At 47.3% G+C, this 21226-nt stretch overlaps 2 protein-coding genes across 4 annotated transcripts in view; one reads left to right on the top strand and one right to left on the bottom strand.

Annotated features, from left to right (window-relative positions):
- LOC140199197 (zinc transporter ZIP6-like) overlaps positions 1-17447 on the bottom strand; it is a 30966-nt gene extending 13519 nt beyond the window's left edge. Inside the window, exons 1-5 of the mRNA XM_072260852.1 lie at positions 17336-17447; positions 14442-15154; positions 5991-6159; positions 4758-4927; positions 3795-3962 (exon numbers count right to left, since the gene is read on the bottom strand). Coding sequence (XP_072116953.1) covers positions 3795-3962; positions 4758-4927; positions 5991-6159; positions 14442-15149 — 1215 coding nt within the window. The 5' untranslated portion in view covers positions 15150-15154; positions 17336-17447. The remainder of the gene's footprint in view (positions 1-3794; positions 3963-4757; positions 4928-5990; positions 6160-14441; positions 15155-17335) is intronic.
- Positions 17448-20941: 3494 nt separating this feature from the next.
- The window catches only part of cnot10 (CCR4-NOT transcription complex, subunit 10), a 41643-nt gene continuing 41358 nt past the window's right edge, over positions 20942-21226 (top strand). For 2 of the 3 annotated variants that reach the window (XM_072260822.1, XM_072260832.1), the window contains exon 1: positions 20967-21046. In XM_072260822.1, coding sequence (XP_072116923.1) covers positions 20980-21046 — 67 coding nt within the window. In that variant the 5' untranslated portion in view covers positions 20967-20979. Of the gene's footprint in view, positions 21047-21226 lie in introns of all 3 variants that reach the window. The other variant, XM_072260841.1, reaches the window with a different exon arrangement.

Raw genomic sequence — 21226 nt, 5'->3', positions numbered from 1 at the left:
GGAGGTTCCACTAGTGGGAAGAGTCTTAAACAAGAGGACAAAATATGGGGCCAGGCATTTAAAGCTGAGGTGCACAGGGATTTCTTCAGAGGGTTGTTAGTTAAGCCTGTCAGCTGTACAGGGGCCTAGGCTGGGCGACAGCAGCTTGCCAGAATTCTCTGTCCCGGGCCAGTTTGGTGGCTTATTGGCCTGCGGCTTCCACGGACTAGCGGCTCTCACCCTACAACTTCATACGTCTTCTAGGCGAAGACCCTTCCTCTCCCGGAGATGAGGTCTTGGGAGCTTTTGTGAGCAGTTTTGTGGCAATGGGTTTTTATGGGCTTGGATTGTTAGCCCATACCCAACTATTCTCCTTTCTCAGCTGGGCTTGGGACTGTCCATGGTGGAGTTTCAGAAGGTGGTGAATGTTTGTAATCCTCTACCTCAGTGCTGTGGAGACAGGATCACTGGGGTTATTTAAAGAGGACGTAAACATGTTTTTGAAATATTGGGGAATTGGGGTTGATGAGGCCTGGAACAGTTCAGCCACAATCATATTAAATGGTGGGACGGGCTTGAGAAGCTGAGTGGCCGACCCTTACCCCTTCTGTTGACTGGAGACCAGGCTTGGCATCAAACATACTGAGCTCAGGTTTACCTACAGGTTCACTATCCTTACACACAGATAAACAAAGAAAACATTCAGTCTATTGCTCAGCTCCCTGATTTCCATTACATCCCTGCCTCCTCCTTCCTCCACTTGCCTCTCCTTGGACACCACCGTTTTCTCACCCAACTTCTCTTAGCCCATCACTGCACCTCTCTTCGCCCGCTCACTCTCTCTCATTCCACCTTTCTACTTCACCCTCTCTGACCTTCTATCCCCCACCCACATAGCTCCAATGACCTGTCACTCACACTCACTGGGGTGCTGCCCACCTCCTGCCATTCATTACCAACTCCAGCTCAGTCAAAGTCGCCCCAGAGTGAGAGGCTGCTGATTCTGGCAGTGGCTTCGGAAATGCTCCTGAGGATACAGAGACTGGCTGCACCCCTGTTCAATCTTCATGATCATTACCAGAGCCAGAGTGGTGCAGAAATAGGTGTATAATCAGTCCGGTTTATAATCTCAGCCTTTGAGGGGCCCAGTGGAGCCATCCAAACACATTCAGTGTCACCAACCAGTCTCCCAAACAAAATACTAATGTACAGTATCATGTAAAATTTCAACACTAAACACAATTAAAGATATTCAGATATTTCAGAGATTAGATGCCTTGTTTTCGACTGCAATCACACTCACTCCATTTTAAATACACACTATTATCTGCAATTGATTAGTGTAAGGAAGTTATAACGTCCATTTGTAATGAGCGGTAATCTTTGACACCTTTTCAATCTAAGACTCTGACTCCAGTTACTTTATTCTCCCTTTCTGATTTAATTTTACTATTCTGGTTAGTTTGACCAGACCATATATTTTAGAATTTAGATGGGTTTGCCCTATCTAACCAGACTAGTCGAATATGCTACCATGCATCATGTTCGGCCATTCACTTTGAACAGCTGTTTGAAGATTTGAATGCCAGTCCACATGCTCCTCAGAATTCACAATCTGATTCATATTTTGCTATTTTAATCATTCTGAATGGCAAATGCCTTCATTGTTTCAGTGTTCTGCCCCAAAGCGCTGATGCCTCAGGCAGATTTGGTCAGTACAACAGCTACCGAGTTAGGTATCAGCCTAAAGCAACAACCACGTTGGTTTCGCTGTAACTTCTTGCACAGAGCAGCTCGACTGGAGTACTGCATATCCAAGCAAGCTTGGGATATCGAGACAACCTGTAGCTGGATCACAGTGGTGAGGAGTTTGACCACAATTTTTGGCTGTTGCTGATGGGTGGAGACTGGGCAATAGGCCAAGATTTGCAATGAGCACAGTGGAGAAATTATCAGTGCTATTCTTGTCTGAAATCAATGAGCCCATTGTTCAGTCTGGAAACTGATTACAATAATTTATTACAATCAGCCACTCCACTCGTCCTCCCATTCTCAGAATCCCAACTTCCAGCAGTTTGAGGTTTCATTCAACTTCTCCTATTTACACTTCACCCAGAGTGATATTTTATTTGACAGCCTCGACAAGCCTCAATTAGCCATCACTGTTTGTCATTCATTCTCTCCTGTTTTCTACCCTTTTGTGCCCTGCATCCCACCTCATCTTTTCAGCAACTTAACATTGCATTTACCCCAAATTTAACTTTTTCTTTTTTCAGATGCTGTCTGATCAGCTGAATTTTTCAGACCTATTGTTTTTGTAACTGAGCTGTTAGCAATTATGAAAACAGATTCAGGCAGCATCTGTGGAGAGAGGAGCAACGTTAACGTTTCAGGATGATCTCAGAAACATACATTAAACATTCGCTCTGTTTCTATCTCCGCTGATGTTGCCCGAATGACCATTTTCAGTTCTTTCTGTTTTTAATACTTTGCTCTATCAATACTGCCTAATAAGCACTCAAGACTTCAAAGAAATCATTTTGTGTATGTCTGAATCAACACTAGCTCCTTAAATATTTCAATATTCAGATTTTTTCCTTGATTTAAACAAAAGTGAAATGTTGTAAACTGAAAAGACTGAGCAAAATACATTACAGGAATGCTGGCAACATGTGGCAGAGAGAGCCCTACTTGTAGCAGAGAAAAACTTAACCAGGTCCCATTCAAATACACTTCCATCACCTTTACAGGCAGCTCCTTGCTGCCAAAGTAACTTGGTCTGTTAAAAACATTCACACATAATCCAGAGTTCACCTGTGAATCTCTTACAATCCCAGGCCCCATTGGCCAAATTCTGTCACTGGAAAATTTATTTTTATTTATTCATCCAAACATATTTCTGAAATCTCCTAACCTTCTCTGCTTGAAAATCTCAATTGTATCACTGAATTTCCTCATTATAATACAATCTGTATTGCCTGCTATCTGGATTCAATCCCTCCATTAATTAGCCATACATGAAAAGTTACAACTAAGGCAGTTTTACCTTCCCATTCAAAAATCCTAAAGGAGGAAACCAGACGACAAATATTCAAGACAATTACTATGGCAATAAAGTTATCCTTCCGCTTGTCACAGTGGTGCAACACTTTACAGTGCCAGTAGTAAGACAGGGGTTCAATTCTGTACGGAGTTTGTACGTTCTCTCCTGACCACATCGGCTTTCTCTGGATGCTCTGGTTTCCTCCCTCATTCCAAAGACGCACGGGGCAAGCTTAATCACAAACAGGAGAAAATCTGCAGATGCTGGAAATCCGAGCAACATACACAAGATGCTGGAGGAGCTCAGCAGGCCGAGCAACTTCTATGGAAAAAGTACAGCCGAAGAAAAACATCGATTCTACTCTTTCCATAGATGCTGCCTGGCCTGCTGAGTTCCTCCAGCATTCTGCGTGTGTTGCAGGGTAGGTTTAGTAAGTTGTGGGCATTCTATGTTTGAGCCTCAGCTGTGGCAGCGTGTTTGTGTCCTTGGGCAAGGCACTTAACCACACATTGCTCTAGTGTCTGTGCGAGGAGTGGCGCTCCACACAGACTTCCAATCTCTGCCTTGTAAGGCATGAAAACACCCGATGCAGGCCTCCCATGGTCTGAGTCGACGTTCCCTCCCCTACGTTGGCACCAGAAGTATGGCAAAACTTATGGGCTGCCCCCCAGCACAATCCTTGCTGATTTGATTTGACGCATTTCACTGTATATATGACAAATAAAGCTGATCTTTAACCTCTTTAAAATATTAGGGACAGAAAAGGCCTTACCTTCCTTTTCCCTTTGTACAATTTAATTAAAGTTATCAAATGTTCGATGAGAAACATAAAGTAAAGGCCACCAAGAGCTGTGAGCCCCTTCCACACATAATTCAAATGATCGTGGTCTTCTTCAGGGTGTTCATGCTGTTCGGCACTGTGGTGATGGACGCCTTGAGACTGGAAAGAGAATACTTGTTTTTAGTTCCAAAGTAATGAAGGAGTCCCACAAGTTTCAGCTTCTATTCTATTTCTAGCCCCAATCATTTTAGTACGTCTGAAGGGTAGACACTGTTATTACATTGGGAATGCAGCAGCAACCCTGCACAAAAATGTTGGTGACCAGGTAATCTGTTTGGGTGATGTCAGTGGTGGGGTCATTACCAGCAAGAATGTCAGGGAAAACCTCCTGTGCTCATTCAAAACAGAAGCCAAGGGATCCTTTACAAGCACTGAACACAGCAGATGTCTGTTTCACATCTCACTGGGATTCTGGTGATCATATAGGTGGAGAGAGAATGACCATGGGTATACCGGATTTTGAGTACAGGTGGTGGTGGGATTATCACAAGCATTGCTCAAGATCTAGTAACAAAGTACCTGAGGTACTGCCCTTTAAGCCAGCACAAGGACCTCTTAACCTGGTGCACAACCCTCCTTCAAATCAACCTTCTGATATGACCTAGCTATTGTTCATCACTCAGTCCCCCAGAGCAGCGGCTGTTAGGAGAACCTGGAATTGTCAACAGCTAGAGCAAAACATTCAGATGCTGAGACTTAAATTTAGGCAAATCCTCAACAAATATTGATATGGAAATGGTTTCCAAAAGTAAGTACACCTTTGTAAAGTAGGTTGCATGGTTCCAATAGATTAGTGCTCGCAGTGTTTTCAGCTGCACCCTCAGTGGGCTCTTAGGTTTTGTTTGAAAAATTACACTTCTGAAAAAATAGATTCAACATATAAACAGTACTTACGTGTGGCAAAAGATGTAAAAACGCATCCCCACTCAGTGTCCCAACAGCCAAAGCAACCAGGAACGTCAAGAGAAACTTGAAGAAAGTCTTATTCATTAAAGGCATGAAGATGATACCCAAAAGTGACAGCAGACTGATGACGGTGACAGACACAAATCCTCCAATCCAAGCTATCGTAAAACAAGGAACAGGCAGAAATAAATGCTTCATTATATCTTCCAAGAACAGAACTTCTAACCATTTCAATAAGATTTGATAATAATAACTTATTTACATAGCACTTTTCATATGGACAATGTAGGTCAACGTGCTTTACAATGAGATAAAATGCAAACATGAAAACAAAAGACAAATAGTCAGTTAAAAGCAAGGTTAAATAAATAGGCTTTGAGTTGGACTGAATCTCTATCCCTTATAGTTTTAGGTATGGAATTAGGAGCGTAGTTCAAGAAAGCTAACCTGCCAATTATCTTTTGAGGGAAATTGTTTAAATTTAAGAGACTGGTAGAAGACGACTTGAGAACTCGAGCAAGATTATAAGACAAAAGCAATTCTGTGATGTACTTCCATCCCAGACTATTGAGAGCTTTAAAAACAAGTAAGAGAACTTCAAAATCAATTCTAAAAGATTCAGGAAGCCCGTGCAGAGTAGATAGGATCGGAGTGATATGCTCCCTCATCCTGATTTTAGTTGAAAGTCTGGCAATGTCGTTCTGAATAAGTTGAAGTTTATCAATAGACTGCTTTGGAAGGTTAGTAAAAAGTATACTACACTATTCTAGTCTATTCGATAGAAAGATGTGAATTGATAAATGATTTGCTATTCCCTGTTCCTCACCAAGAATGCACCTTTGTAGTAGTGGATAATGTGGTACTGTAAACCATAATGTGTTTTTTTAAAAAAAATCCTACTTCCCTAAGCTAAAGCTGTTAAACGCATGAATCCTTTGGTTTCATAAAAAATGGTGAAACAAAAGCAGGTTATGCAAGATATTTCTAAATCTTTGAATGAAGTAATTCAGCTCTCAACGTCTAAAAGGCTTTGTGGAGAGCTTCACCAGAACAATGAGATATATATAATTTGCTGGATTATACATCAGCTGATGCTGCGTTTCAACCTGAAACACTAAAAAACAACCCTACCCCCACAGTCCTGTTCATTGCAGTAATGTATTGTAGTCATGTATACCACTCAATAGGAGGCACTCAGCCAAATTACATGAAGTGACTCACCTGCCCCAATGAAATAGGTGGAATACATCTTTCCAGGTTCACGTCCGATACATGCCCTGCTTTCAATTTGATCCAGGAGGGCAGGGCAAAGGTAGCTGAACTGCTCAGCACTCAGAGTCGCATGTGGGGGCATTCCATGGGACAAGAATAAATGGTCTGCATTCAGGCACTGCAGGGACACAAGAGTACCACAGGCATGTCCGACAAAAACAATCAACTTACTTATCTGCCTACTCAAACCCCTCCCCATCTGCAATCTATTCAAGCTCATTAAAGTTAGAGTTTTAAAATTTCTCACACAATGTTCTCTTGCAACTGACGACAACCAGAGCCACCAGGGGGAAGTGCAGAGGAACACCAGACCTATTCAAACAGTTCCGGAAGCAGACTCATCGGGGTCCTACATCATTGCAGCAAGATTACTCTTGCAATTCTTTTATCTGTCTACTTGCATGTTGTTCTTGCAAGTTAACTTCAGTGATCTGTACACGAGGACACCCACGTCCTGTTGAGCACCAGCACCAATTTATCCAGGCCTTTCAATCCCATTTTCTATTTCGATGAGCTCATATTTACAAACGTATTCACATACGTCCTTGCCCTTCATCTAATGTGACTCCAACACGGATGACATTAAACTGTCTCCACATTGCCCATGCCATGAACAAATATGAGAAGCTTACATTATCCACACCTCTGCTACCCTGTGGCCCCCTACTCATCGACTTCACTGGTTCTAGCTCTCCAGCATCACAGTTAAAATTCTCCATGTTTTCAAATTCCTGCCGACTCTCTTCCTCCAATCCTGCAATTCCAAAATCCCAGCAATCCTCCAATATCAGCTTTTCATGTTTTCAACAGCCAAGGGAATCCCATTCCAAACATGCCTGCTTCTGCCGTTCTTCTCAGCGCTCCTCAAAATCCATCATTCCAACCAACTCCGTCACTCCTCAAAACCCATCACCCCAACCAACCCTGTCACTCCTCAAAATCCATCACTCCAACCAACCCCGTCACTCCTCAAAACCCATCACTCCAACCAACCCCGTCACTCCTCAAAACCCATCACCCCAACCAACCCTGTCACTCCTCAAAACCCATCACCCCAACCAACCCCGTCACTCCTCAAAATCCATCACCCCAACCAACCCCGTCACTCCTCAAAACCCATCACTCCAACCAACCCCGTCACTCCTCAAAATCCATCACTCCAACCAACCCCGTCACTCCTCAAAACCCATCACTCCAACCAACCCCGTCACTCCTCAAAACCCATCACTCCAACCAACCCCGTCACTCCTCAAAACCCATCACCCCAACCAACCGTCACTCCTCAAAACCCATCACCCCAACCAACCCCGTCACTCCTCAAAACCCATCACCCCAACCAACCCCGTCACTCCTCAAAACCCATCACACCAACCAACCCCATCACTCCTCAAAATCCATCACTCCAACCAACCGTCACTCCTCAAAACCCATCACTCCAACCAACCCCGTCACTCCTCAAAACCCATCACTCCAACCAACCCTGTCACTCCTCAAAACCCATCACCCCAACCAACCGTCACTCCTCAAAACCCATCACCCCAACCAACCCCGTCACTCCTCAAAATCCATCACTCCAACCAACCCCGTCACTCCTCAAAACCCATCACCCCAACCAACCCTGTCACTCCTCAAAACCCATCACTCCAACCAACCCCGTCACTCCTCAAAACCCATCACCCCAACCAACCCTGTCACTCCTCAAAACCCATCACTCCAACCAACCCCGTCACTCCTCAAAATCCATCACTCCAACCAACCCCATCACTCCTCAAAACCCATCACTCCAACCAACCCCGTCACTCCTCAAAACCCATCACTCCAACCAACCCCGTCACTCCTCAAAACCCATCACCCCAACCAACCGTCACTCCTCAAAACCCATCACTCCAACCAACCCTGTCACTCCTCAAAACCCATCACCCCAACCAACCGTCACTCCTCAAAACCCATCACCCCAACCAACCCCATCACTCCTCAAAACCCTTCACCCCAACCAACCCTGTCACTCCTCAAAATCCATCACCCCAACCAACCCCGTCACTCCTCAAAACCCATCACCCCAACCAACCCCGTCACTCCTCAAAACCCATCACTCCAACCAACCCCGTCACTCCTCAAAATCCATCACTCCAACCAACCCCGTCACTCCTCAAAACCCATCACCCCAACCAACCCCGTCACTCCTCAAAATCCATCACTCCAACCAACCCCGTCACTCCTCAAAATCCATCACTCCAACCAACCCCGTCACTCCTCAAAACCCATCACCCCAACCAACCGTCACTCCTCAAAATCCATCACTCCAACCAACCCCGTCACTCCTCAAAACCCATCACTCCAACCAACCGTCACTCCTCAAAACCCATCACCCCAACCAACCCTGTCACTCCTCAAAACCCATCACCCCAACCAACCCTGTCACTCCTCAAAACCCATCACTCCAACCAACCCCGTCACTCCTCAAAACCCATCACTCCAACCAACCCCGTCACTCCTCAAAATCCATCACTCCAACCAACCCCGTCACTCCTCAAAACCCATCACCCCAACCAACCCCATCACTCCAACCAACCCCGTCACTCCTCAAAATCCATCACTCCAACCAACCCCGTCACTCCTCAAAATCCATCACTCCAACCAACCCCATCACTCCTCAAAACCCATCACTCCAACCAACCCCGTCACTCCTCAAAATCCATCACTCCAACCAACCCCGTCACTCCTCAAAACCCATCACCCCAACCAACCCCGTCACTCCTCAAAACCCATCACTCCAACCAACCCCGTCACTCCTCAAAACCCATCACCCCAACCAACCGTCACTCCTCAAAACCCATCACTCCAACCAACCCTGTCACTCCTCAAAACCCATCACTCCAACCAACCGTCACTCCTCAAAACCCATCACCCCAACCAACCCTGTCACTCCTCAAAACCCATCACCCCAACCAACCCCGTCACTCCTCAAAACCCATCACCCCAACCAACCCCGTCACTCCTCAAAACCCATCACTCCAACCAACCCCGTCACTCCTCAAAACCCATCACTCCAACCAACCCCGTCACTCCTCAAAACCCATCACCCCAACCAACCCCGTCACTCCTCAAAACCCATCACCCCAACCAACCCCGTCACTCCTCAAAACCCATCACCCCAACCAACCCTGTCACTCCTCAAAACCCATCACTCCAACCAACCGTCACTCCTCAAAACCCATCACCCCAACCAACCCCGTCACTCCTCAAAATCCATCACTCCAACCAACCCCGTCACTCCTCAAAATCCATCACTCCAACCAACCCCGTCACTCCTCAAAATCCATCACTCCAACCAACCCCGTCACTCCTCAAAACCCATCACTCCAACCAACCCCGTCACTCCTCAAAATCCATCACCCCAACCAACCGTCACTCCTCAAAACCCATCACCCCAACCAACCCCGTCACTCCTCAAAATCCATCACCCCAACCAACCGTCACTCCTCAAAACCCATCACCCCAACCAACCCCGTCACTCCTCAAAATCCATCACTCCAACCAACCCCGTCACTCCTCAAAACCCATCACTCCAACCAACCCCGTCACTCCTCAAAACCCATCACTCCAACCAACCCCGTCACTCCTCAAAACCCATCGCCCCAACCAACCCCGTCACTCCTCAAAATCCATCACTCCAACCAACCCCGTCACTCCTCAAAACCCATCACTCCAACCAACCGTCACTCCTCAAAACCCATCACTCCAACCAACCCTGTCACTTCTCAAAACCCATCACTCCAACCAACCCCGTCACTCCTCAAAACCCATCACCCCAACCAACCCCGTCACTCCTCAAAATCCATCACTCCAACCAACCCTGTCACTCCTCAAAACCCATCACTCCAACCAACCCCGTCACTCCTCAAAACCCATCACCCCAACCAACCCCGTCACTCCTCAAAACCCATCACTCCAACCAACCGTCACTCCTCAAAACCCATCACCCCAACCAACCCCGTCACTCCTCAAAATCCATCACCCCAACCAACCCCGTCACTCCTCAAAACCCTCGGCTGTTCGTCTAATATCGTCCATTGTCAGATACATTGGAGTCATTTGGGGGTGAGCTACCACATTAATGGTGCTATATAAATGCAAATTACTGATTTTGTTGTAGGATGACAAAGTTAGAGGCACCATAAGACATAGAAGCAGAATTAGGCTATTTGGCCCATCGAGTCTGCTCCACCATTTCATCTGGGCTGATCCAATTTTCCTCTCAGCTCCAATTTCCTGCCTCCCCGAATCTCTTCATGCCCTGACCAATTAAGAATCTATCAACCTCTGCCTTAAATATACATAAAGACTTGGCCTCCATTGCTGCCTGTGGCAAAGAATTCCACAGATTCACCTCTTTCTGGCTAAAGAAATTCCTTCTCATCTCCATTCTAAAAGGACACCGCTCTATTTGGGGTCTGTGTCCTCTGGTCTTAGACACTCTCACCATAGGAAACATCTCCTCCACATCCACTCTATCAAGGCCTTTCACCATTTGATAGGTTTCAATGAGGTCATTCTCCTAAATTCTAGTGAATATAGGCCCACAGCCATCAAACACTCCTCACACAACAATTCTTTCATTCCTGGAATCATTTCTGTGAACCTCCTTTGAAGCCTCTCCAGTTTCAGCACTTCTTTTCTACGATAAGGGGCCCAAAACTGCTCACAATACTCCAAGTGAGGCCTCACCAGTGCTTTATAAAGTCTCAACATTACATTTTTGCTTTTATATTCTAGTCCTCTTGACATTAATACAAACATTGCACTTGTCTTCCTCACCACAGATTCAACCTGCAAATTAACCTTTAGGGAATCCTGCACAAGGACTCCACAGTCCCTTTGACCTCAGTTTTTTGTATTTTCTCTCCAGTTAGAAACTAGTCATCATCTCATTTCTCCTACCAAAGTGCATGACTATATACTTCATGACACTGTATTCCATCTGCCACTTCTTTGCTCATTCTCCTAATCTAAGACCTTCTGTATCCTTAAAACTATCTGCCCCTCCACCTTCCTATCGTCTGCAAAGCCATCAATTCCATCATCCAAATAATTGACATATAACATAAAAAGAATCAATTCCAACACAGACCCCTGTGGACCACCACTAGTCATTGGCAGCCTACCAAAAAAGGCCCCTTTTATTCCCACTCTTTGCCTCCTGCCAATCAGCCACTGCTTTATCCATGCTAGAAACTTTCCTGTAATACCATGGGCTCGTAACTTGTCAAGCAGCCTCTTGTGTGGCACCTTATCAAAGACCTTCTAGAAATCCAAGTACACAACATCAACCGATTCTCCTTTGCCTATTCTGCTTGTTATTTCTTCAAAGAATTCCAACAGATTGGGCTGGCAAGATTTATCCTTGAGGAAAGGATACTGACTACGGCCTATTCTATCATGTGCTTCCAAGAACCCTGGAATCTCATGCTTAATAGATGCCAACATCTTCCCAACCACTGAGGTCAGACTAAACTGGTCTATAGTTTCCTTTCTTCTGCCTCTCACCCTTCTGGAACAGTGGAGTGACATTGCAATTTTCCAGTCTTCTGAAGCCATTCCAGAATCCAGTAATTCTTGAAAGAGCATTACTAATGCCCCCACAATCTCTTCAGTTTTTTCTTTCAGAACTCTGGGGTGTACAACATCTGGTCCCAGTGACTTATCTACCTTCAAACTTTTAAGTTTCCTAAGACCCTTCCCTTTAGTAATGGTAACTTCACACACCCCATGACCCGACACCTGGAACTTCCACCAAATCTCTTAGTGTCTTCCACAGTGAAGACTGATGCAAAATGTTTATTTAGTTTGACTGCCAATTTCCTTGTCCCCCATTACTACCTCTCCAGCATCACTTTCAAGCAGTTGGATAGCCACCCTCACCTCTTCTTACACTTCATGCATCTGCAGAAACTTCTGGGATCCTCTTTAATATTACTGGTGAGCTTATTTTCACATTCCACGTTTACTTTCTTAAATGACTTAATTCACTTGCCTTCTGTTGGTCTTACAGTCTTCCCAAAACTTCCCACTAATTTTTGCTCTATTATATACCTCTTTGGCTTTTATGTTGGCTTTCACTTCCCTTGTTAGCCATGGTAATGTCATCTTGCCTTTAGAATACTTCTTCCTCTTTGGGATGTATATATTCTGTGCCTTCCAAATTGCTTTCAGAAATTCCAGCCATTGCTGCTCTGCCATCATCCCTGCCAGTGTTCTTTTCCAATCAATTCTGGTCAACTCCTCTCTCATGCCTCTGCAACTCTCTTTACTCTGTAACACTGATTCATCAGACTTTTACTTCGTCCTTCTCAAATTTCAGGGTCAATTTGATCATATTATGACCAATTTTCCCTAAGGGTTCTTCTTTCTTAAGCTCTCTAATCAATTCTGGTTCATTGCACAACACCCAATCCAGAATAGCTGATCACCTAGTGGACTCAACCACGAGCCTCTCTAAATCTCCATCTTGTAGGCATTCTAAAAATTCCCCCTCCTGGAATCTAACACCTATCTTTTTTCCCCAATCTACCTGCATATTGAAATCCCGCAAAACTATTGTAACATTGCCCTTTTGGCATGCAATTTCTTATCTCCCATTGTAACTTGTAGACCACAACCTTACTAGTGTTTGGGGGTCTGTATACAACTCCCATCAGGGTCTTTTACCTTTGCAGTTATCCACAATGATTCAACACCTTCGGACCCTATGTCGCCTCTTTCTAATGATTTGATTTAGTTTTTTACCAAAAGAGCAACAATGCAACCACTGCCTTCCTGCCTGTCCTTTTGATACAATGTGTATCCTTGGACATTAAGCTCCCAGCTATAATATTCTTTCAGCCATGATTCAGTGATGCCTGCAATATCACGCTTATCTGTAACTCTGCTACAAGTTCATCTATCTTATTCCGCATACTGCGCACATTCAAACAACTTCAAGTCCTGTATTCACCCTTTTCCATTTTGTCTGCCTTTTATGTTGCAACTCATCCTGACTGCAATTTTGCCCTATCAATAGCCTCTCCTCACTACACACTGCCTCTGTTGTAAACCAGCTACCCCATCTTCACCACTATCACTCTGGTTCCCACGCCCCTGTCAAATTAGTTTAAACCCTCCCAAACAATTTAAGCTAACCTGCCCGCAAGGGTATTGGACTCCCTTCGGTTTAGCTGTAGAGGTCATACCTTCCCCGAAAGAGGTCCCAATGATCCATAAATCTGACGCCCTGTCCCCCGAACCAGTTCCTTAGCCACGCATCCACCTGGCAAATCGTCCTATTCCTAACCTCACTGGCACATGGCATGGGCAGCAATCCAGAGATTTCCACTCTGGAGATCCTGTACCTCAGCTTTCTACCCAACTCTCTAAAATCTTAGGACCCCCTCACCTCATCTACCTATGTCATCGGTGCCAATACGCAGCAAGGCTTCTGGCTGCTCACCCTCACCCTTGAGGGAATGCCATGGACCCGATCCGAGACATCCCTGATCCTGGCACCAGGGTGGCAACGTACCACTGAGTGCCCCTATTGGACCCACAGAACCTCGTCACTGTTCCTCTGACTACAGAATCTCTGATCAATACCGCAGTCCTCTTCACCTCTCTGCTGACTGCGTCAGAGACTCCGTCACGGTGGCCACCCCCTCGATATTATCTACACTTGTACACTTGTTATTGAGGGGAATGGCCACAGATTTACTCTGCGCTGGATCTGCATTTCCCCTCCTCCTCCTGACAGTCATCCAGTTACCTCTCTCCTGCAAACTAGAGGTGACTAATTCCATGTAGCTCCTCTCTATCGCCTCCTCATTCTCCCGCATGAGTCGAAGGTCATCGAGCTGCAGCTCCAGTTCCTTAATACACTCTCTCAGGAGCTGCAGCTCGCTGCACCTGGTGCAGACATGGTTATCTGGGAGACTGGACATCTCCCAGACTTCCCACATCCCACACGCAGTACAAAACGCTACCCCGGGAGCTATTCTCAGTAATCTATTATGCCCTATAATAGACCATGAATGAACAAAGAAGGACAGAGTGAGAGTAACTTGCAAGACAACCCACCTCCCCCAGGCCCGGTGAGCCAAAGCCACTCTGAGCACGGGCACACTCACAGGAACGGCCGTTCCACTTGCACCGGCGCCGTTTTAATGGGCTCTTTCTAATGAATTGGTTGCTCCTCAACTCAGAGAAGCCGCCGTGAAGCTCTGCCTTTAAAATCTCGATCACCTTCCCGACTGAAAGCTAGCTCTTACTACGCATCCCTGACGTTGGTTATCCCTCCCAACCCATTCTCTTGCCTCCTCCCCACAAACCCTTTGACACTCTTAAGAGAGTGAAAGACACCAAGAATCTTACCTCTTCTTTCTTCAAGTCTTTATCTACATGCTCTTCAGGCAGATGATTTCTCTTCTGGGCCTCTTTGGCAACCTCGTGGGTGGAATATGCAGGCGGCAGTTGTCTCCCTGCATTGCTGGGGTACCAAACTGTTGTGGCAAGCTGGGCACCCAGCTCAAGGGGTGCCGATGGTTCAGTTGGCAGGGACACTATACTGGGAGGGCTGCGTGCCGGCCTCGCGTGCTGCTCTTCTCCAGATTTATCGCTAGACAAGACCAACTTTGGGAAATGCCCAACCTCTTTGGGAGTGGTCTGCAAGCCGATTTTCAACTGGATCTGTCGGCAGCTGGGACAACAGTGGTGACGGATGGTTCCTTCCGCTAACACTGTGCGTTTCTTGGCGACGTGGTCTACGTGCTCGTGGTTGGTTACCATCGTCCCAATCCCTCCGACCCCGATGTTGCACAGTAACTTCTCCAGTCCCTCCATTGTGAGTGTACCGTTTTCACCATATTGACTGAACAGCTTGTGCAGGTAATACTTCTGCTCAAACTTTGCCTTGCGCCTGTCCATAGCCACAGACGTTGGATCTGGCTGCTCTATGTGGTTATGCTCACCAAGCACAGGACATTCTGCAACATGATCGGCAAGGCCACTGCACTTGTTCCAAAGGAAGGTCAACAGGCATACCGAGAGAAAACTGAGGGCACAAATCCTCCCTTCTGCCATTACCCCTGCCAAAAAAAGGAGTGTTTATACGCACGCCGTCAGAGGAAATCCACAGTACAAGAGGAAATCTGCAGATGCTGGAAATCCGAGCAACACCCACAAAATGCTGGAGGAACTCAGCAGGCCAGTCAGAATCTATGGTTACTCTTTTCCGTAGATGCTGCCTGGCTTGCTGAGTTCCTCCGGCATTTTGTGTGTGACGACTACAGTACAGCAGTTTAAAGGGGCTTGCAACTTTCCAACAAATTCAGGTTCTGGTAAAACGTTCAGATCACCTGTTCCATTCACTTGTTGGGACATTTTATTGGCACCTCAGATTCATATAAAGTTTATGGCACAGAAGTCCTTTATGTCAATTTTCAACTCCACCTTCCAGCAGGGGGTCCCTGACCCTGCAGAGTATAGCTCTTCAAGTACGTCTCCAATATTATCTGGGTGTGCTGAGGTGTTCTCACCCCTTCAGACAGCAAATTCTAGATCCCCACCACTCTCCGGATCAATTTTGTTTCTTCATCTCCCCAATAATTATTCTACAAATTACATCTATTCTGTTTGGCTTTTGATTCCTCCACTCAGATATTTAGTTTACCTTAGTCCATCTAGTAATTTTATACATCTAAATTAAACTTCTTCAAAAACAAAATGACCCAGTTCCTTACAGCTAATTCTTTTTTTCCCCCCAGCGATGTATCCAGTATACCTGATGCAGTGTTTTTATAAAGTGACCAGAATTGTATTCAATTTGTGACCAGCTACAGTTGTATTCAGGTCTAGCATGACCTTCTAGCTCTGTATTCTGTACCTCAGTTAATAAAGGGAGCATTCTTATTAACCTTTGAGGATATCCCCTGCTTCTGCACATCACTCAATATTCTGCCTCACACTTCTTCATGGAGTCACACAATGCAGTGGTGTCCTCCAGCCCAGATATCCCAACCTGCAAAAACTCATTTCAGGGAGGTAGCACCCCTCCTCCCCCGGTCGACCTCCAAGGATGAATGTAATATTTTGTTTAGTGATTTTGTCTAATCTGTAAACCAAGTTAGGTATATGCAGAAAATCTGACATTAAAATATTATCATGTTTATTCTATTACGACTTGAAGCAAGTCTAAAGGGAGTTTGTCCTCATCACATAGGACATCAATAGAGCAGCTAGCTAGCCAACCAGTTTAAATAACGTTAGCTACGCTAATGAACAGATGACACGTGTTAAACTCACCTCAACAAGTCTTTTACATTTTAACCCATCATGGGCAATGGAAAAGTCACATGTCGTGAACAGTGCAGCGAGGCACACTGTCATTACTTTTGAGGTCCACCGTAAAGCCCGCCCACAGAGAAAACTGATAGGTCTACTTAGCACGAAGCGAGACCGATCAGGATGCTCGCTCTCCCACTCACTCTCAAAAAAATCGATTTCCGGGATATTGTATATAATTGCCCGGCATCAGGGAGCCGCTATCGACATGCGGGAGACTCCCGGAACTTCCAGGAGAGGTGGGATGTCTGCCAGCCCATTATGTTCATGCTACCTACTACACCCATCTACATTAATACCTTTATTCTGCATTCTGCTACTGCATTTCCCCTGTACTCTCCCAAAACACTATGTTTTGGATAGCAACACGCATAAAAATCATTGCTGAACGCAGCAGGCCAGGCAGCATCTCTAGGAAGAGGTACAGCATATGTTTTGGATGGATAGCTTGCAGAGTTGTTTCTTCACTGTACCTCAGTACATGTTTAACAATAAAATACATTCTTCCGTGGGGGGGGGGGTCTCCATTCTACTGCCCCCACCCCTATCAACTTTGTCAATCTGCATCGGCCCCTCACAGCCTCCGCTCCAGGGAACATCTGCTCGACCCCGTTGAGTACCCTCGAGGCCAGTTCCTCGTTAATGCCCTGCACTGATGCCATCTCTCCCCCCTGAAGCCAGAATATCCGCAGCGCCCCGCGGAACTCCCCTTCAGGATCAGCGGGCACCAGCTGTAGCGCGGGATCTTTCACTGGGGACAGGCCGAGAATTTAGCCCATCTCCCCCTTCCCCTCCCCGGGACACCGGCGACAGGCCCTCACCCCAAGGTGCGGGGCCCACCGCCGTCCTTACCCGGCCCAGACCCACTGGGCTGTAGGTGGAGACTGATTGCCGGGCTGCTACCACCATCCCAAGCCCCGACTCACCCTCGCCAGGCCCAGCCGACCCCAAGCGAAGAAACCGAAGCTCAAAGAGCGGGATCGCGATCGACTCTCACAGCCTGGGAGACGCGTCACGACTCCGTCCGAGCCGCTCAGCAGCCCCACCGAGTGGTGACGCCTGTAACAGCAGGAGCCGGTCACAACGCGCCTTTCCTGCTCAGCAGCCCCACCGAGTGGTGACGCCTGTAACAGCAGGAGCCGGTCACAACGCGCCTTTCCTGCTCAGCAGCCCCACCGAGTGGTGACGCCTGTAACAGCAGGAGCCGGTCACAACGCGCCTTTCCTGCTCAGCAGCCCCACCGAGTGGTGACGCCTGTAACAGCAGGAGCCGGTCACAACGCGTCCCCTTTCCCCCTTGTTCAGCAGCCCCACGTAGTGGTGACGCCTGTAAGAGCAGGAGCCGGTCACAACGCGCCTTTCCTGCTCAGCAGCCCCACCGAGTGGTGACGCCTGTAACAGCAGGAGCCAGCCCTCTCCCGCGCTCATCAGCCCCATTGTGTGGCCGCATCCATTACGGAAGGACACACACAAAATTCTCGAGGAACTCAGCAGTCCAAAGGTAGTAACACACATAAAAGTTGCTGGTGAACGCAGCAGGCCAGGCAGCATCTCAACAAGAGGGTACGAGGGAGAGGTGGGGCATTAGCAGAAGTTTCAGAAGTCAATGTTCATGCCATCAGGTTGGAGGCTACCCAGACGGAATATAAGGTGTTGTTCCTCCAACCTGAGTGTGGCTTCATCTTCACAGTAGAGGAGGCTGTGGATAGACATAGCTACTAGCTCTTCTTTCAGTTAGTTAGATATGGCCCTTGTGGCTACGGGGATCAGGGGGTATGGAGGGAAGGCTGGGGCGGGGTTCTGAGTTGGATGATCAGCCATGATCATAATAAATGGCGGTGCAGGCTCGAAGGGCCGAATGGCCTACTCCTGCACCTATTTTCTATGTTTCTATGTGCCTAGTCTCGGCCCGAAACGTTGACTGTACCTCTTCCTAGAGATGCTGCCTGGCCTGCTACGTTTACCAGCAACTTTTATGTGTGTTGCTTGAAATTCCAGCATCTGCAGATTTCCTCGTGTTTGCAAGCCCAACGGTAGCATCTATAGAAAAGAGTAAACAAGCTACGTTTCAGGCCAAGACCTTTCATCAGGACCAGAACAGAGTCCCGATGAAGGGTCTCAGCCTGAAATGACGACTGTTTACTCTTTTCCACAGATACTACCTGGCCTGCTGAGTTCCTCCAGCATTGTGTGTGTGTTGTTACTTTGGATTTCCAGCATTTGCAGATTTTTTCATGTTTGTGACTGCAAGAGAACCTTGTCCTCAGCAGCCCTTGCTGCACAAGAGCCTCCATTTTCATCATAAGAAAATAAGGGAGAGAAACAGGAAGAGGACATTTTGCCTTGCACGGCTGTTCAGAAAAAAAATCAGTCTCATAGTCCCGTCAGCCCAAAAATAGGCCCTTGAGGAACCTGTCTACACCAATACTGCACTTAAAATCTTTTAATTTCCCCACATTCCCCAAGTTTTACCACTCACCTGCACTATGGGGGCATGGTACAGTTGTCTATTAACCAAAGAGAGCTATACTTGGCTTACTTATCCACAGAAGCACTTGTGTGTGTGGTTCTCCAGTACAATGAAGATTATCTGTGAGGAAGAAGGGAAATAAGGATAATCCTGGAAATTACAGGACATTGAATCTCATATCAAGGGAAAGATGATTTTGTCCTCATGGACTTTTGTAAGGCATTCAGTCACATCTCTCATTGGTTTCATTTCTGGAGATACAGTGCCCAATGCAAGACATGATTTCAGCTTGAGGCTGTATGCTTTGTGGAGTACTAGGAAAGGAAAGCTAGCTATGAAACCCTTAAAGGACTGGAAGCCAATTCATTCCCAGAAGGTTTTAAAGACGATAGTTGAAACAACAGAAAGTGATAGGGATTGTCTTCCAAAATTCTACATTCTACAGAGGCTCCCATAAATTGGGAGATGTTTCTGAAGAACCAGATCCTAGTGCAATTTGCTACGAATGCTCGATCTGCGGAGGAACATACACTCTGTGGTGTCTATGGAAACATGTCCGGAAGTCGGAGGCCCAGGGACTGCAAGTCTGAGAATTGTGTCGGGCATGATACCTCAGGCTGGCAAATTCTGGGGTTGGAAACCTGTGCAAATCCAGAGTCCGAGGCCAGGCTGTAATCGGCAAGTCCTGGGGTTGATATCAAAGGTTGAAGCCCGAAGGTCAAAGTCTAAAGTTGGCGAGGTTCAATGCTCAATTAGTCTGGAAATTAGAAACCCCGATGTCTGCAAGTCCAGACCAGGCACTGTAGGTTGGGAGCCGAGAGATGGCGTGTTCCAGGGTTGGAGACTGTTTGTGTGTGGGGGCGGGAGAAAGGGGTTTGTTGCGTCGCTATTGCTGTTTTTGCTTGTGTTTTTCAGTGGAACATGGTGGGCGTGCAATGTTGACGCTAGATAAGGTGACGCTTGTGAACTGCCCCCAGCACATCCCACGGTTGTTAACTCGAACTCCATCTCACTGTGTGCTTTGATGTACCTGTGATTAATAGGTGAATCTGGATCTGACAAGCAAAGCAACAGCCAGAGTCACAGCTTCACATATTCTGGGCTCCTCCATCACATCCCTGGGCATGGCCTCCGCCATCAGCAGGACTAGTCCAGCAGACAAGTGGCACAGTGGACTTAGGCAGGAGGGAGATCTCAGGCCAAGAGCTCAAAGTTTTCCCTCTTTCTCTTTCCACAGATGCTGCCCATCGGGAGTTCTTCCAGCATTTGTTGTTTGCTTCAGATTCGAGCAGATGCACCCATATTTGTTTTCCATCCTTCATGGAGTCTCAGGGCATGGGAGAGGACAACTTTCACTTCCTCTCAATCTTGAAGAACATTCAGAAGAACCAGTGAGAGTAACTGGGTAGGGAGCTCACCATTCATCACTCAGAATGGCTTCGGAGCCGTTGTACTGATTTGTAGACTCAGATGGTGGCACGGTAGTGTGGTGGTGATCACAACACTTCACAGGACCAGAGACCCAGGTTCAATTCCCGCCACTGTCTGTAAGAGTGTTTGTACGTTCTCCCTGCGACCGTGTGGGTTTCCTCCGGGTGCTCCAGTTTCCTCCCACAGTCCAAAGACGTACCGGTCACTGTAAATTGTCCTGTGATTAGGCCAGGATTCAAATTGGAGGGTAGCTCCAACGACCTGTTCCTCGCTGTATCTCAACAAGTGAATAAAATTCAGGCTCAGGCCTGAGGACGTCTGCCAGGACTGGGTCTGCAGGAGGCAGCGGGTGAATCAACGCGAGGAGAAAACTGAACTTCATCCTCTGTGCCCCCCACCAGTGCCGAAGGCACCTGACCGCAGGGACAGAAGTGACCATTGCACCGCCCCTAAGGGGCTCTCACAGCGGGGCGCAGTGACCGGACGTCCCGTCCCATCGATCGTGGGGGCGGGGGCGGGGGCGGGGCGGGGCTTGGTGGTCAGGGGCGGGGCTTGGACCGAGGCTATTTTGAGCCGGGGCTCCGACTCGCTGCCGTTCGGAGGAAGTGATGTTATTTTCCTGCGTCTCCCCCGTGATTGGTGCACAGTAAACGGGTCGTTAGCGACGGTGATGGCGGAGCCTACAGCGACGGCGGGAACGGGGGGTGAGGTCGGGGATTGGGTCCGGGACTTTGGAGGTGGGCACCGGGCCGTGGAAATGGGGCTGTGGTCGGGGCTCCGGATATCCACGTTCCTGACACCGCAGCTCGGACACTCGTGCCCTCCCCCTCTGAGTACATCATCCCCGCTCTCTCCCGAGCCGGACGCTGCCTTTGGTCCCATTTCTCAGTTTGTGTGGAGCGGAGCCGCTGTTGTCC

This window comes from Mobula birostris, chromosome 1 (genome assembly GCF_030028105.1).
Source record: "Mobula birostris isolate sMobBir1 chromosome 1, sMobBir1.hap1, whole genome shotgun sequence".
Classification (NCBI taxonomy): Eukaryota; Metazoa; Chordata; class Chondrichthyes; order Myliobatiformes; family Myliobatidae; genus Mobula; species Mobula birostris.
This window is presented reverse-complemented; position numbering and strand designations above follow the sequence as displayed.